The sequence below is a fragment of the Somniosus microcephalus genome, chromosome 20, assembly GCF_052327205.1.
Source record: "Somniosus microcephalus isolate GS21.2 chromosome 20, FLI_Smic_1.0, whole genome shotgun sequence".
Classification (NCBI taxonomy): domain Eukaryota; kingdom Metazoa; phylum Chordata; class Chondrichthyes; order Squaliformes; family Somniosidae; genus Somniosus; species Somniosus microcephalus.
Genome location: NC_141006.1, coordinates 23,125,630 through 23,140,240, shown reverse-complemented (window position 1 = coordinate 23,140,240; position 14,611 = coordinate 23,125,630). Strand labels below are relative to the sequence as shown.

The following is a 14,611-nucleotide window of genomic DNA, read 5'->3' as shown; positions in this document are numbered from 1 at the left end:
CACCATTCACTGCAACTCACTAAGCCACTTCCAAAGATGCACACAAATCTGTCCAAGACAGCACATTAACGGAAACTTTACATAAACATTGGATAAAACACCCAAGTGGCTACTCATGTGAATCTACTTGTGTGTCATCTTTCTCTTCCGCGTGTTTCTATGAGGTGCTACCCCTGTCGCTTCAGCAGAGGTAGAGGCAGCCTGCTCACTTCCCTGCTGCCAAGGAACTGGAGAGCACCTTGCTGCACATCAATGGGGCCATGAGAACCCACGTCTACGCGGAGAGGTCTATGAGCCTCTGCCATCTACTCTCCATAGACAGCCATCTATTCTCCATAGAGACCATGTGCTCCTGTGAGTGGCGCATTAGCTGTTCCATGCAGGTGGCCATCCTCTCCATGGAGGAGCTTACAGTTGTCATTGCCTGTGACATGGTGGTGCTCATGTTGTAGATGATCTCCTCCATTCTCTGAACATTTGCAGACATCACGCTCGCAAAACCTGTCAGAGCCCCCTGCACTTCTTCCTGCACCTCCAGGACCGCCCTCTTTCTCAATGGCCCCCGAGGCTCAGTGTCTGCATGCAGCTGAGCAGAGCTGGGAGTGTCCTGCGCCCTCCGATGAGGATTCTCCACTGCTGTCCATCTCCATCATCTGCTCTTGCTCACTTGTGACTTGAGAGACACCAGGCGACAACACTACTCTATCTCCCATGGGACCCACCAAGGGGTGCGTATCTGCTCTGGTGCTGGGTGCGCTTATGTCTGGTGACGGTGCACCGTCAGAGGCTGGAGGCTCCTCTGAGGAGTCATCTTCCTCTTGCTCCTGGACAGTGAGGGGGGGCCTCTTGATGGACCTGTGGGACAGTAAAGAAATGAGTTAGATATGTCATGTGAAGAATGGGTACAGATACCATTATGCACATGATGACCGTTCAACGGCTGCTGACGTCAGTCCCTATATGAGTGAGTGCTGTATGCCATGTCGCTGTATGATATGTAATTCTGTCACCAGGTTGCTGAGATGTCCCCCTCTCTCCATCTCCCACCTCCAGCTGCTCAGCTACTCCAGATATTTCTAAAGCAGCCTCCTCTGCTGTTGTAAGGTTTGCAAATGATGGAGGGCCACCGCCGGCTCTCTCCCTCTCCCTCTTATTGTGGGCTCTCTTTTCCTGCAAGAAGGGAACGAAGAGAAGGTTGAGTGAGAGCGATGGAATGAGTGTACGGAATGGATGGTTTATATTTGTAGAGGGTGACTATGATGGAGTAGGGTTGGTATGATTGCATTAGGATGAGGGTGAGTGTGAGGGGTGGTTAGTCAGATGGGGATGTGATAATGTAGTTAGAGAGAGAGGGATGGGTGGATGTGCAAGGTATGTTGGTGTGAGTAAGGATGTGGGAAGGCAGAGTGATGGGGATGTGATGAGAGGCACAGCAGGATGAAGTTGAGTGTGGCTCACGTTTCCTGATCTAATGAGATCATTGAAATGTTTGCGGCACTGCACCCAGGTCCTCCTGACCACATCCCTGCTGTTGACCTCCTCTGTAATCTGCAACCAGGCTGTTTCAGTCTCCTGGGAGATCTCTTCCGCCCATTGGAAGGGAAGAGGACCTCCCTGCGTGCATATGGAGGGAGTCATCGGAGAACCTGAGTGCAGCCCTGTGCCTCTGTACAGTCATTTCCAAAGTGTTTGCAGCACTCCAATGCTGTAGTGCACTGACTGCATTATTTTAGATTAACCTTCAAATGTAATGTGGCCATGGCCCCTTTAAATATCCCGGCTGAAAATGCATCATGGATGAGGTCAGCAGACCTGCGCCATTTAATTGGACTGGGTAACACGCAGGGCGGGCTTAATAGGCCCCACTGACGTAAATAAAAATAGAAAATGCTAGAAATACTCTTTCACATTGATGAAACACAAATACAGACGTGTATTTTCGGATATAGTGATGCTGCCACTTTTGCAACACCAACAACTCTGAAGTCGGATCCTGGTCTGACTGTGGAACAGAGCCATGTGACCACCTCCCCCCCCCCTCCTCCACTTGGTGAGGACTCTCACACTTTGGTCGAAATTGATGGTGTAACTACAGGCCTCCGACACAGCCACAGATCTCAATTTATTTCCGAATCAGTGGGCAAGGCGAGAGAAATGTAAACTTGACTTGTCTGGTGCAACTTCTGCCATCAACTGAGCAAGAAGCTGAACCGAGCTTTCCCTACGGCACTGTTCAGTATTCATGACAGTTTAATGTATCTGACTCCTTGATTCATTGTTAAGAACAATCCAACAGCAGACTATCAAAATTATCAACCAGCCCAGCTGAAACCGGCATTTTCTACAAGTACAGGCATGGCTGAAATTCTAAAATCTGATTTCTTTTTTAATTTGAGAGCAACTCTCTGACCCTTAGCGATCTTTTCACCATGGCAATCTTGTCAGGATTTCATAATATGCACGCTTTAACGGGACTCCATTTGCGACAGCCATTTTCTGTAAGTTTCCAGTCACAATTCTTTGCAGCAGCGACAGCTTGCAATTTACATAGTGCCGTTCACAAACTTAAGATGTCCCAAAGAGCTTCACGGCCACCACAGTACAATTGTCACCGTTGCAATTTTGGCAAACATGGCAGCAAGAGAAAGATATTGAATACAGTATTGGTAAATAGGGAGCATAGAAAGGCATAGACCCAACAAGCCCATCATTTATTTGATAGATCTCAACTCCACCTGCCTTTTCACACTATCCCTCAATGCATTTTTTCTTTTCAGAGACATCCCTAAGAATTGGATCACCTCGCATTTTAACCTGGATCACCTCGCATTTTAACCTCGTTGCATTTGGAGCACCTTACATTGAAATTTCCTCGCAATTAAATCTTCTCAGATTTGATCATCACACATTTAGATCATCTCACAAGTAAATCTCCTCGCATTTAGATTACCTCGCATTTAGATTACCTCGCAAGTAAATCTCCTCACAAGTAAAACTCCTCACAAGTAAATCTCCTGACAATTAAATCTCCTCACAAGTAAATCTCCTCACAAGTAAAAGTCCTCACAAGTAAATCTCCTGACAATTAAATCTCCTCACAAGTAAATCTCCTGACAATTAAATCTCCTCACAAGTAAAACTCCTGACAAGTAAATCTCCTCACAAGTAAATCTCCTCACAAGTAAATCTCGCAATTAAATCTCCTCGCAATTAAATCTCCTCACAAGCACAATTAAATCTCGCAATTAAATCTCCTCGCAATTAAATCTCCTCACAAGTAAATCTCCTCGCAATTAAATCTCCTCGCAATTAAATCTCCTCACAAGTAAATCATCTCGCAAGTAAATCTCCTCACAAGTAAATCTCGCTATTAAATCTCCTCGCAATTAAATCTCCTCGCAATTAAATCTCCTCACAAGTTAATCTCCTCACAAGTAAATCTCCTCACAATTAAATCTTGCAATTAAATCTCCTCACAATTAAATCTCCTCACAAGTAAATCTCCTCGCAATGAAATCTCCTCACATGTAAATCTCCTCACATGTAAATCTCCTCGCAATTAAATCTTGCAATTAAATCTCCTCACAATTAAATCTCCTCGCAATTAAATCTCCTCACAATTAAATCTCCTCACATGTAAATCTCCTCGCAATTAAATCTTGCAATTAAATCTCCTCACAATTAAATCTCCTCGCAATTAAATCTCCTCACAATTAAATCTCCTCACATGTAAATCTCCTCGCAAGTAAATCTCCTCACAATTAAATCTCGCAATTAAATCTCCTCACAAGTAAATCTCCTCACAAGTAAATCTCGCAATTAAATCTCCTCGCAATTAAATCTCCTCGCAATTAAATCTCCTCAAAAGTAAATCTCCTCGCAATTAAAACTCCTCACAAGTAAATCTACGCGCAATTAAATCTCCTCGCAATTAAATCTCCTCACAAGTAAATCTCCTCACAATTAAATCTCGCAATTAAATCTCCTCACAAGTAAATCTCACAATTAAATCTCCTCACAAGTAAATCTCCTCACAATTAAATCTCCTCACAAGTAAATCATCTCGCAATTAAATCTCCTCGCAAGTAAATCTCCTCGCAAGTAAATCTCCTCGCAATTAAATCTCCTCACAATTAAATCTCCTCACAATTAAATCTCCTCTTGCATTGTTCCACGGAAGCTCAGCATAAGCTCGAGGAACAGCACCTCGGCCTAGAAATTCAGTAAGGCGCTGCAAGCTTTGCGCCCAGTTACCGCCTAAAGAGGGCTTCTGCGCTAGTATAGGAGGTTGCGCTGATATTGAGATCGGCGGTAATGGCGGCGGTAGCCGGTAGCGCTGCGCCGGCACTGATGACGTCATCGGTGTGCGCAGTGCCCCGTTTCCGCCCCGATGCCGGCCCGATGCCCATATTCAGTTGCCGCCGCCTCCTCCGTGGCGGCCGCTACTAACATCCGGAGACCAGGGCCTTACTGCAGCCTTAGTGGGGCGCATAAAGGTGGAGGTGCGGCCGGCCGCTTTTTCGGCGGCCGCCTGCCCGCACCTCCTTCCCCGGCCTCCTCCACCCACCCCCCCGCGGCATTGCCGGCTGCTTTCCGCGAGCCCGGCACTTCTCCGTGGTGCCGGGCTCATTTGCCGGCACAATCCAGCGGCGATCTACCCGTTGCAGGCACCTCCACCTTAAGAGAAGGAGGAGGCCTGCAGTACCACAGCCTGCCGCACCGCATCGGGTGGCGCAGCGGCACTTAGAGCGCTGATATTCAGTTTCAGCGCCCCAAGCGGGGGCGGGCACACCCTGGAATAGCGCCCGGTTCCGACTTGGGGCGCAAAAAGTGAATATTTGACGGTCGCACATGGCTCCGCGCCCAGCGCTAACTTTTGGCCGTTAGCCAGCTGGCGGGGCCATAGTGAATTTCTAGGCCCTCATCTTTTGATTAGGCACTCTACAGCCCTCTGGACTCAACATAGAGTTCAACAATTTCAGATCATAACCTCAGCCCCTATCCCATATATATATATGTGATGTTCCTGGGACTAGGGACAGGGTCACTGGCAAGGCTTGGAAGCTAAGCCAAGCCTTGGTTAGTATGTGGAGGGGTGACCATCAGGGAAGACCAGATGCAGAAGGTCACGGAAGGAGCCCTGAGGAGGGGCGGTTGGTGAGAAGGTCACGGAAGGAGGGGCGGCTGGTGAGTAGGCCCGGGCGTTGGGCTGAAGATTGTCGGACAGGAGGAATGGTGGAAATGGAATGGCGGCGCGCACCGACGCAGCGGCTTTGCTTCTCCCAGTCATGGGAGCTTGCAAGATCACATTTTGTTGTTCATGTACTTGTGCAATGACAATAAAGTTGAATTATTATTATTATTATACATTTTTTATTATTTTTTTTATCCACACTTTTTGTTTGGCCTTTTTTCTTCCCTCCCACATGGCAGCTGTCCTTCATTGTGCCAGCGCAATTCACACCACATCTAGAGCCATCCTTTGTTCCTTAACCTGTCCTATTACCACCTCCTCTTGCCTTGAATATCTCTTAATGTCTCTCAATCTCTCCTGCTTTCTAGCCTATCACTGACCTTCCCTTTTGTTCTTTCATCCTTTTCCCAGCTCCTAACTTGCTTCACAATCTATTCCTTTTCCTGCTTTTTTCCAGTTCTGACAAAAAGTCATCGACCTGAAACGTTAACTCTGTTTCTCTCTCCACGGATGCTGCCCTGGCCTGCTGAGTTTTTCCAGCGTTTTCTGTTGTTATTCCTCACAAGTAAATCTCCTTGCAATTAAATCTCGCAATTAAGTCTCCTCACAAGTAAATCTCGCAATTAAATCTCCTCACAAGTAAATCTCACAATTAAATCTCCTCACAGTTAGATCCCCTCGCAATCTTCTCTTTGGAAATTATAAGCTCCAAATCCCTGACTTTTCCTCTTACAAACTCCTCTCAAGGGCACTAACATTCGTCCTATAAGTGATCAGAATTCCACACTGTTCTCCAAATGGAGTTCCACCAACATTTATTACAGAAGCAATATAACTTTTTTCTCCCTCTGCTAAAATAATCCCATACCATTTTTGCCTTTTTCAGTGAGTCCACCTCTGAAGGAGATGTAGAGGTAGCTATAACATCCTGGTGTTAATACCTTTCGTTAATAGCTTTCGTTATCACTGTTTCAGAGATATGGAGGGGCGAGGCCATGGAGGGATTTGAACACAAGGATGAGAATTTTAAAATCGAATCAATGAAAGTTGAGATGTGGCCTTATCAGAGGCCATGGAGGGATTTGAACACTAACTCCAACTCAGCTGTCCCTACTGTGGAAAGGATAGACATATTTGACAGATTAAATTCTGCCGTCCAGCTTCTTGAACTTTTGAACTTCTATGAGATAAGTGACCAGAAAGGCCACATCTCAACTTTCATTGATTCGATTTTAAAATTCTCATCCTTGTGTTCAAATCCCTCCAGGGCCTCACTCCTCCCTATCACTGTAACCTCCTCTAGCCCTACAACCCTCCGAGATCTCTGCGCTCCTCCAATTCTAGCCTCTTGTGCATCCCCAAATTCCTTCGCCCCACCATTGGTGGCCGTTCCTTCAGCTGTCTAGGCCCTAAACTCTGGAATTCCCTCCCTAAACCTCTCTGCCTCTCTCTCCTTTATGACACTCCTTAAAAACTACCTCTTTGACCAAACATTTGGTCACCTGTCCTAATGTCTCCTTCTTGGCTCAGTGTTAATTTTTGTCTGATAATCTCTCCTATGAAGTGCCTTCAGATGTTTTACTTCATTAAAGGCGTTACATAAATGTAAGTTGTTGTTATTATTAGTTGGTAATTTATTACATGAGACTGTACTATTGCTAAGACTGCTATTGGCTTTAAACATATTTAAGACACATTTAAGAAGATACTAAGAGGACAGTCTTTACCAGAACACCAGCAGCATTTTGTAAATGTTGCCTCTTGCTATTTTCAGGATTGATTTGCGCTCCATTCTTGATTGCGTATGTATGTGATGCTCTTCGTGCATTGCAGGAGTTGAGTCAGATCATTAATACCAGAGGCCGTCAGGTTGCCAGTGTCTATGATAACTTGCCCCCTCTGTCTCTCCAAAATTTGCCACTTGAAGGGATTTTTGTGGGATGTGTTTGTCTGGATGAGCAGAAATTGTCTCCAATTAAATATTGGGAAGACCAAAGCCATTGTTTTCAGTCCCCGCCACAAACTCCGTTCCCTAGTCACTGACTGCATCCCTCGCCCTAACATCTGTCCGAGGCTGAACCACACTGTTCGCAACCTTGGTGTCATATTTGAGCCTGAAATGAGCTTCCGACCACATATCCGCAGCATAACTGAGACCACCTATTTCCACCTCCGTAACATCGCCCGTCCCCGTCCTTGCCTCAGCTGCTGAAACCCTCATCCATGCCTTTGTTACCTCTAGACTTGACTATTCCAACACACTCCTGGCTGGCCTCCCACATTCTACCCTATGTAAACTTGAGGTCATCCAAAACTTGGCTGCCCGTGTCCTAACTCGCACCAAGTCCCGTTCACCCATCACCCCTATGCTCGCTGACCTACATTTGCTCCCGGTTAAGCAGCGCCTCGATTTCACAATTCTCATCCTTGTTTTCAAATCCCACCATGGCTTCGCCCCTCCCTGTCTCTGTAATCTCCTTCAGCCCCACAACCCCCCGAGATATCTGCGCTCCTCCAACTCTGCCCTCTTGAGCATCCCTGATTATAATCGCTCAACCATTGGTGGCCGTGCCTTCTGTTGCCTGGGCCCTAAGCTCTGGAATTCCCTGCCTAAACCTTTCCACCTCTCTACCTCTCCGCCTTTAAGACGCTCCTTAAAACCTACCTCTTTGACCAAGCTTTTGGTCACCTGCCCTAATTTCTCCTTATGTGGCTCGGTGTCAAATTTTTTGTCTTGTAATACTCCTGTGAAGCGCCTTGGGACATTTTACTACGTTAAAGGCGCTATATAAAAAGTTGTTGTTGTTGTTGTTGACGTCCATTCCGTCCAGAAAGCTCACCACCTTTTAAATAACACATCGATTATTGACATTGCAGCCGGCTATGTGTCGCACTATTGACACTGTGCTGTTTAGGGTTAGGACTAGGGGTTGGGGTTAGTGGTTTGGGTTAGGGTGTTAGGGTCAGTGATTAGGGTTCATGATTATAGTTAGGAGTTAGTGGTTAGGTTAGTGATAAGGGATTAGCGTTAAGGTTAGAAACTGCTATTACCAACGCTGTTGTCACGAGACACATCCTTAATTCTTTCCCATTGCTTTCTGTGGAAGTGTGGCTTGCTGAGGGTGAGATACAGTTCAGTCAGCCCGTCTTCCATCCCCTTTGTTTAGATCTGGAATTCCATAACTTGGGAGTGAACTGAAAGGAGTGCGTTTGTTCAAAATTCCAAAAAGTGGGAAAGATTTAATTCCACGCAGAGTTTGGTCCATTGGAATTCTGTATATTGCAAACAAATGGCACCACTGGATTCCATGCAATGGTGGTCAATTGGAATGGGTTTGACACATATCTCCACTTGAATCTTTGCGAATCAACCAGCAACAATCTGCAAAGCGCTAATCCGCTCATTTGTAAACGAATATGTTAATTGTTCATGTGAACTAATCAGTTTAAATGCTTCATTATTCCTTAACTGATCAAATAGAGTGTTGAAAAAGTCTTTCAAATGTTCTTAATCTGCCCTGTTATTGTAAAGTAAATGTTTTTTTCCTCGCGCAGCACACTCTGTGCATTGCACGTTGCTGTGTATCCCAGATAGGTGTATAAAATCTGCAGAAAATCAGTTTTACACTGAAGTAGGTCCTTGCAGGCCTTGCTGAGGAGATCTGAATGAGAACTAATTGGAGGTGAAGCCCATATTTCACATCAATGATTAACTTATTTCGGTCCATAAGCTGCAGTGAGGCTCCCAGCTGCATTAAGATTATAATTTGAGGGTCGTGCTGGCAATGCTAATGCAGGAGCTGAACGCTACTGTAATCACACCTCTGCATTCACTTACATACCATAAAATCATCACTGTGAAAACAAAGCCCAATAATGTTGCATTAGTGAAAGCGAATTGTTTTTGCTACAGTATTTCACCGTGTACTGCACTGACTCATATGCTGCAAAAGCCTCAGAAAGCTTTGTAATCTTGTGTCAGTGAGTCAGAAGGTGCGGGATTCAAGTCCTACGCCAGAGACTTGAGCACAAAATTCAGGTTGACACTCCCAGCGCTGTACTGAGGGAGTGCGGCACTGTCGGAGGCGCCGTCTTTCGGATGAGACATTAGACCTCTCAGGTGGATGTAAAAGACCCCACGGCACACTATCGAAGAGCAGGGGAGTTCTCCCCGGTGTCCTGGCCAACGTTAATCCCTCAACCAGCACCATTTAAAAAAACAGATTACCTGGTCGTTATTGCATTGCTGTGTGTGGGATCTTGCTGTGTAAAAAATTCCTGCCGCGTTTCCTACATGACAACAGTGATTGCACTTCAAAACCATTAAATTGGCTGCAAAGCGCTTTGGGAATAGTTTGCATCAGTTTTACAAATGATGGTGAGAGTGTAGGTGTAGTGGCGGAGGATGTGGAACAATTGGAAGAGATACCTGTGGAAAAAGAATTGGTCCAGAACAGATTAGCAGAACTCAAGGTGGGTAAGTCACCAGGCTCTGATGCCATGGTCCTCCGAGGTTGTGAAAGGTGCTATATAAATGCAACTTCTTTCTTTCTTTGATGGCAGGACGGTACAGATGTTGACATTAAACATCTCTAATAAGCTGTGCAGATTTAGCAGATGACAGAGTCTCTGCGCACACTTGGATGGGTGGGGGGGGCAGCCTATGATTAATCACTCTGGATTTGGGTCGTTGGGACCTGTCCCTATTGGGAGAGAGTGTGAACTCCATAGTGGTCAAAGAGAAACACTACAGTAGCTTGATTTGGAGGCTCTTCAATATGGTGGTGGGCTTCCACACGTTAAACACCCAGCTGGCCCAAAGGGAAAGTTTGCCAACAGATCTGCAAGGCAGTAAGGCAATGGCTCAAGTACCCTGGGCAACTGTCAGTGCCCCCCCCCCTTCACCCTTGAGTAATGGGACACATTGAATGGTTGCGATGTAATCACAGCAACTTTATCAGGTTTCAATCAACAGATTATCTAAAGAATATAGTTACTTGATACATTCTAATAAGGTTTCAACTTTATTTCTGTGCAACCTTCACTGTATTTCCTCTCACCCAATTCCAGGTGTGCTGGTGTTGTCCTGGTATCCTTCTGGACTAGAAGATGAGAACAGCGAGCCAGTGGATGACCTGGTACCTGCCATTCTGGATGCTGCAGACAGATACAGTTTAAAGGTAGTATTATGGGCCGCCAGCAATGTATTAAACACATATCCACTATTCAGCAGCACGTATTCACTTTACTGTGTCTGTGTTCTAGCATGATTTCCTCTCTCTCTCTCTCTCAGAAAATCCTGAGGAAAATACAAGGTGTAGTGGGGAGGTAAAAAGGGAAATTAGAAGGGTTAGAGGGGACTATGAAAATAAGCTAGCAGATAATATAAAAGGAAATAGTAAATCTTTTACAAGCATCTGAAAAGATAATTAAGAGAGGGCAGGACGACTCAGGTTGAGGGGGGCAAATCAAATATGGAGGATGAAGGTATGACAAAGACATTAAATGAATAGTTTGCATCAGTTTTACAAATGATGGTGGAAGTGAGAGTGTAGGTGTAGTGGCGGAGGATGTGGAACAATTGGACGAGATACCTGTAGAAAAGGAATTGGTCCAGAGCAGATTAGCAGAACTCAAGGTGGGTAAGTCACCAGGCTCTGATGCCATGGTCCTCAGGCTGGTGAAGGAAGATCAGTGAGAAGATAGCAGAGGCTCTAGTTGCAATATATCCTTAGATGTGCAAATTATGCAGGGATGGTAGTTAGTGTAACACCTCTGTTCAAGATGGGAGGAAAGGATAAGACAGATAACTGTAGACCTGTTAGTCTAACATCAGTGGCTGGGAAACTTAGAATCCATAATTTGAGGTCAAAGGTGTGGGCATTTAAAAATGCATGGGTTAATCAAGGACAGCCTGCATGGATTTGTTTAAAGACAAGTTGTGTTTGACAAATGTCACGAGTTTTTGTTGAAGAAGTGACCAATTGGATAAATAAAGGGAATTGTCTCAGACGTGGTCGATATGACATTCGATACCGTGTCTCACAGAAACTCAGGCACATGGTATAAGTGGAAATGTGGCAGTGCGGCTAGCAAGCTGGCTGGTGGGCAGGAAACAAAAGGTTCGGGTTAGTGGCTGTTGATGAGATCAGAGAAAGGTTGGAAGTGGTGTACCCCAGGGGTCAGTGTTAGGTCCATTTTGGTTTTTGGTATATAGAGATGATTTGAACAGGCACTGGGAACATGATATCAACATTTACTGAAGACACAAAATTAAAGGGTTTGACAAAAGCGAGGCAGATTATAAAAGACAGATTAGGAGAATGAGCAGGCAGGTGCCAGATGTCATTAATGTGGAGCAATGGAAGTTAATATATTTTGGGAGGGAAAACAAGGAATAGGTGAATACACTCAACGGAAAGATCGCGAAGAGTGTGAGGCACCCAGGGGTTAAAAATACATAATTCCCTGAAAGCGCAAGTACAAGTAGTTAAAGCTATAAAAGGCTCAATGCCATTTTGGATTTTATAAATTGGAGTATAGAGTACGAGAGCAAAGAGGTAATGATAAATTTGATAAAGGTAGTTAGAGTACTGTGTGCAGTTTTGGGTGTCCCATTATAGAAAGGACATTAAAGCCATTGAGAGCGTACAGCATAGATTCACCAGGATGATGCCAGGGATGGGGAACTATAGTCATGAGGAGAGACTTGAGATACTGGAACTGTTTCCCCTGGAGCAGAAAAGGCTAAGAGGAGAATGAATTGAGTTTTTTTTTAATGATGAGGTCTTTTGGTTGGATGAATAGGGAAAGACTATTTCCCCTAGTTGGGGAGTCAGTGATGAAGAGTTATCAATTTAAAATGGTCATAAATAGACCAAGAAGAAAGGTAAGGAGAAATTTCTGTACACAGAGTGGTAGCAGCATAGCATGTTTCATCACAGCAGGTAGCTTAGTCAGAAAACACTGCGGGGGAGAAATTCGGTGGGCTGCGCCACCAGATAGCGCCTAAAGAGAGCACTCAGTGGCTTTAGCGCCACTGGCCACGCCTCCCGCGATATTTAGCTGGGGCGTTAATGGCGGCGTTAACCTGTTGTGCTGCGCTGCCTCCGATGAAGTCATCGGTGTGCGCAGCGCCCCGCTACCGCCCTGATCGCGATATTTGGCAGCAACCGCCTCTGTAGCGCTGTTCGCAAATGGCGCCCGGTTCACGGGGCCTTCCTGTGGCGGCAGTGGCGCAAATTAAGGTGGAGGTGCGAGGCGGCCGTTTTTTTTGGCGGCCGCCTGCCAGCACCTCCGTCCCCAGCCTCCTGTTCTCCCCCGCGGCATTGCCGGCTGTTTTCCGAGAGCCCGGCACTTCGCGGTGCCGGGCTGTTTTGCCGGCACTCGTGATCGGTCATCGCGCTGGTGCAGGCCCGTCCCCCTTAAGAATGGGAGGAAGGCCTGCAGTACCGCAGCGCACCGTGCCACGGCGTGTGGCGCAGCGGCACGTTGCGCTGCGATATTCAGTTTCAGCGCTCTAAGAGGGACGCGGGGCGCCTCGAGCAGCGCCCCAAGTCCCTCTTGGAGCGTTCAAGCTGAATTTCCGGCGGTCGCTACTGCTCCAAACGCTGCGCTAAATCCGGCGCCCAGGCGAGCTGGGCGCCCCGTTTGCGGCTCCACCGAATTTCTCCCCCTGCATCTTTTAAGGGTAAAATGGATAATATTTGAAGCAGAGGAAGTTACAGGGCAATGGAGAGAGAGCAGGGCAGTAGGGTTAGCTTTGTATTGCTCTAGCAAAATGCCAGCACAGCCTCCTTCTGCACTGTATGGTTCTATACTTCCTGCCCCATCTTCCATTTTTTCCATGAGCACTTCCTCTCTACCTTTCTCTGTTTTATTTTGTATCTGTTAGCTCTCTCGTTCTCACTTGAGAGCTCGCACTCTCATTTGCGCTTCATAACCTACTCTCGGTGTGATTGCTTTGCTCCATGTCCATTCTCGTCTCTCCCTCTCTCTTTCTCTCTCGCACACACAATTTAAGTCAATAACTCAAGGTGCTTTCCTTTAGGTTGATCGAATTGAATCACTGATATTTTGCTTTAGTATGGAAATGAGGTGGACAGTATCCATGGTTACCATGTTATGCAAATACATCACCACCGCTGTTTACTCTTGGTTATACTTCGATAGTAAAAGATTCATGGACTGGAGAGGGTGCAGAGAGGAGCAATTAGAAAGATTCCCAAGTGTAAAGGGCATGAGTTATGAGGAAAATGAAAACTTATGAAAAATATGTTTTAAACAATTACTAAGACGAGCCTCTTCATTGAAAGAATGATGCATACTTTCAATAAAATGGCAGGCACATTGTAAAGGCAAAAACATTTGGGGCATTAAAAATACAATTGAACACTCAGCTTGGAGAGTCAAGGTATAAGAGGCATCAATGGGATGAGTGGCCTTTGCTTGCAGGAACATAGGAACAGGAGCAGGCCATTCAGCCTCTCAAGCCTGTTCCGCCATTCAATTAGATCATGACTGATCTGTGTCTCCACTCCACTTACCCACCTTTACTCCATGTCGATTATCTAACAAAAATCTATCGATCTCAGTTTTGAAGTTTTCAATTGGCCCACAGGCTCAACAGATTTTTGAGGGCGAGAGTTGCAGATTTCCACAAGCCTTCATGTGAAGAGATGCTTCCTGACATCACCCCTGAATGGCCCTTGTACTTAACTCATGTTCACACAATAGATATTCTTGAAAAGATTGTAAAACACAAAAAGGGATACAGTTTCCGCCTGTTTACACTAGGAATATCAGCGCAATCCAGGCGAAATCAGCCGAACCAACGCAAAAGATCGGGTAATTTTAAATGTAAGTAAGTTACGCCCAAAACCACTTACATTTGTGTTTTCCACGATTTTTTACACTAGTTTAAGATTCAATTCGCCCGGAGCAGGCACCGCCCACAAAACTGGCCACGCTCCCGGGTTGAAATTGCGAGATTCCTCCAATTGTGCTGGTTCAGGAAGGCTCTTCAATTGCGCTCAGTTTCTTAGGCACACTAGTAGGGTTGTTTTAAAAGCTTTATCATATCAAAAAATATTTAATTTACTAAGAAACTGACTAGTGTACACCAATGAAACTATTAAACGATTTAGTGTAGTTTTTTTTAAGTCATTTTCAGTGATTTTAAATCAGGTTACTCACAGGTGGAGGACTGGACACCCTTAATAAACATGCTTATTTTTGGTGATGAACCCAGTTTCAGTTGTAGTAATCAAACTGCACCAGGTTACCGCTCTTACATACATCAAGGAATACCTTTTAATGGAAAGAAAAGAAACAATTACGGTTTATTACACTGCCCGACTGCGCTGGTTAATTTACATTTGTGATTATGCAAATTAATTTTATCGGAAACTTAAACTG

General features: G+C 45.5%; 1 protein-coding gene across 1 annotated transcript in view; it reads left to right on the top strand.

Annotated features, from left to right (window-relative positions):
- Positions 1-14,611, top strand: part of LOC147103089 (glycoprotein endo-alpha-1,2-mannosidase-like protein) — a 48,312-nt gene that overhangs the window by 15,631 nt on the left and 18,070 nt on the right. Inside the window, exon 2 of the mRNA XM_085962410.1 lies at positions 10,265-10,374. Within this exon, the coding sequence (XP_085818536.1) occupies positions 10,265-10,374 (110 nt within the window). The remainder of the gene's footprint in view (positions 1-10,264; positions 10,375-14,611) is intronic.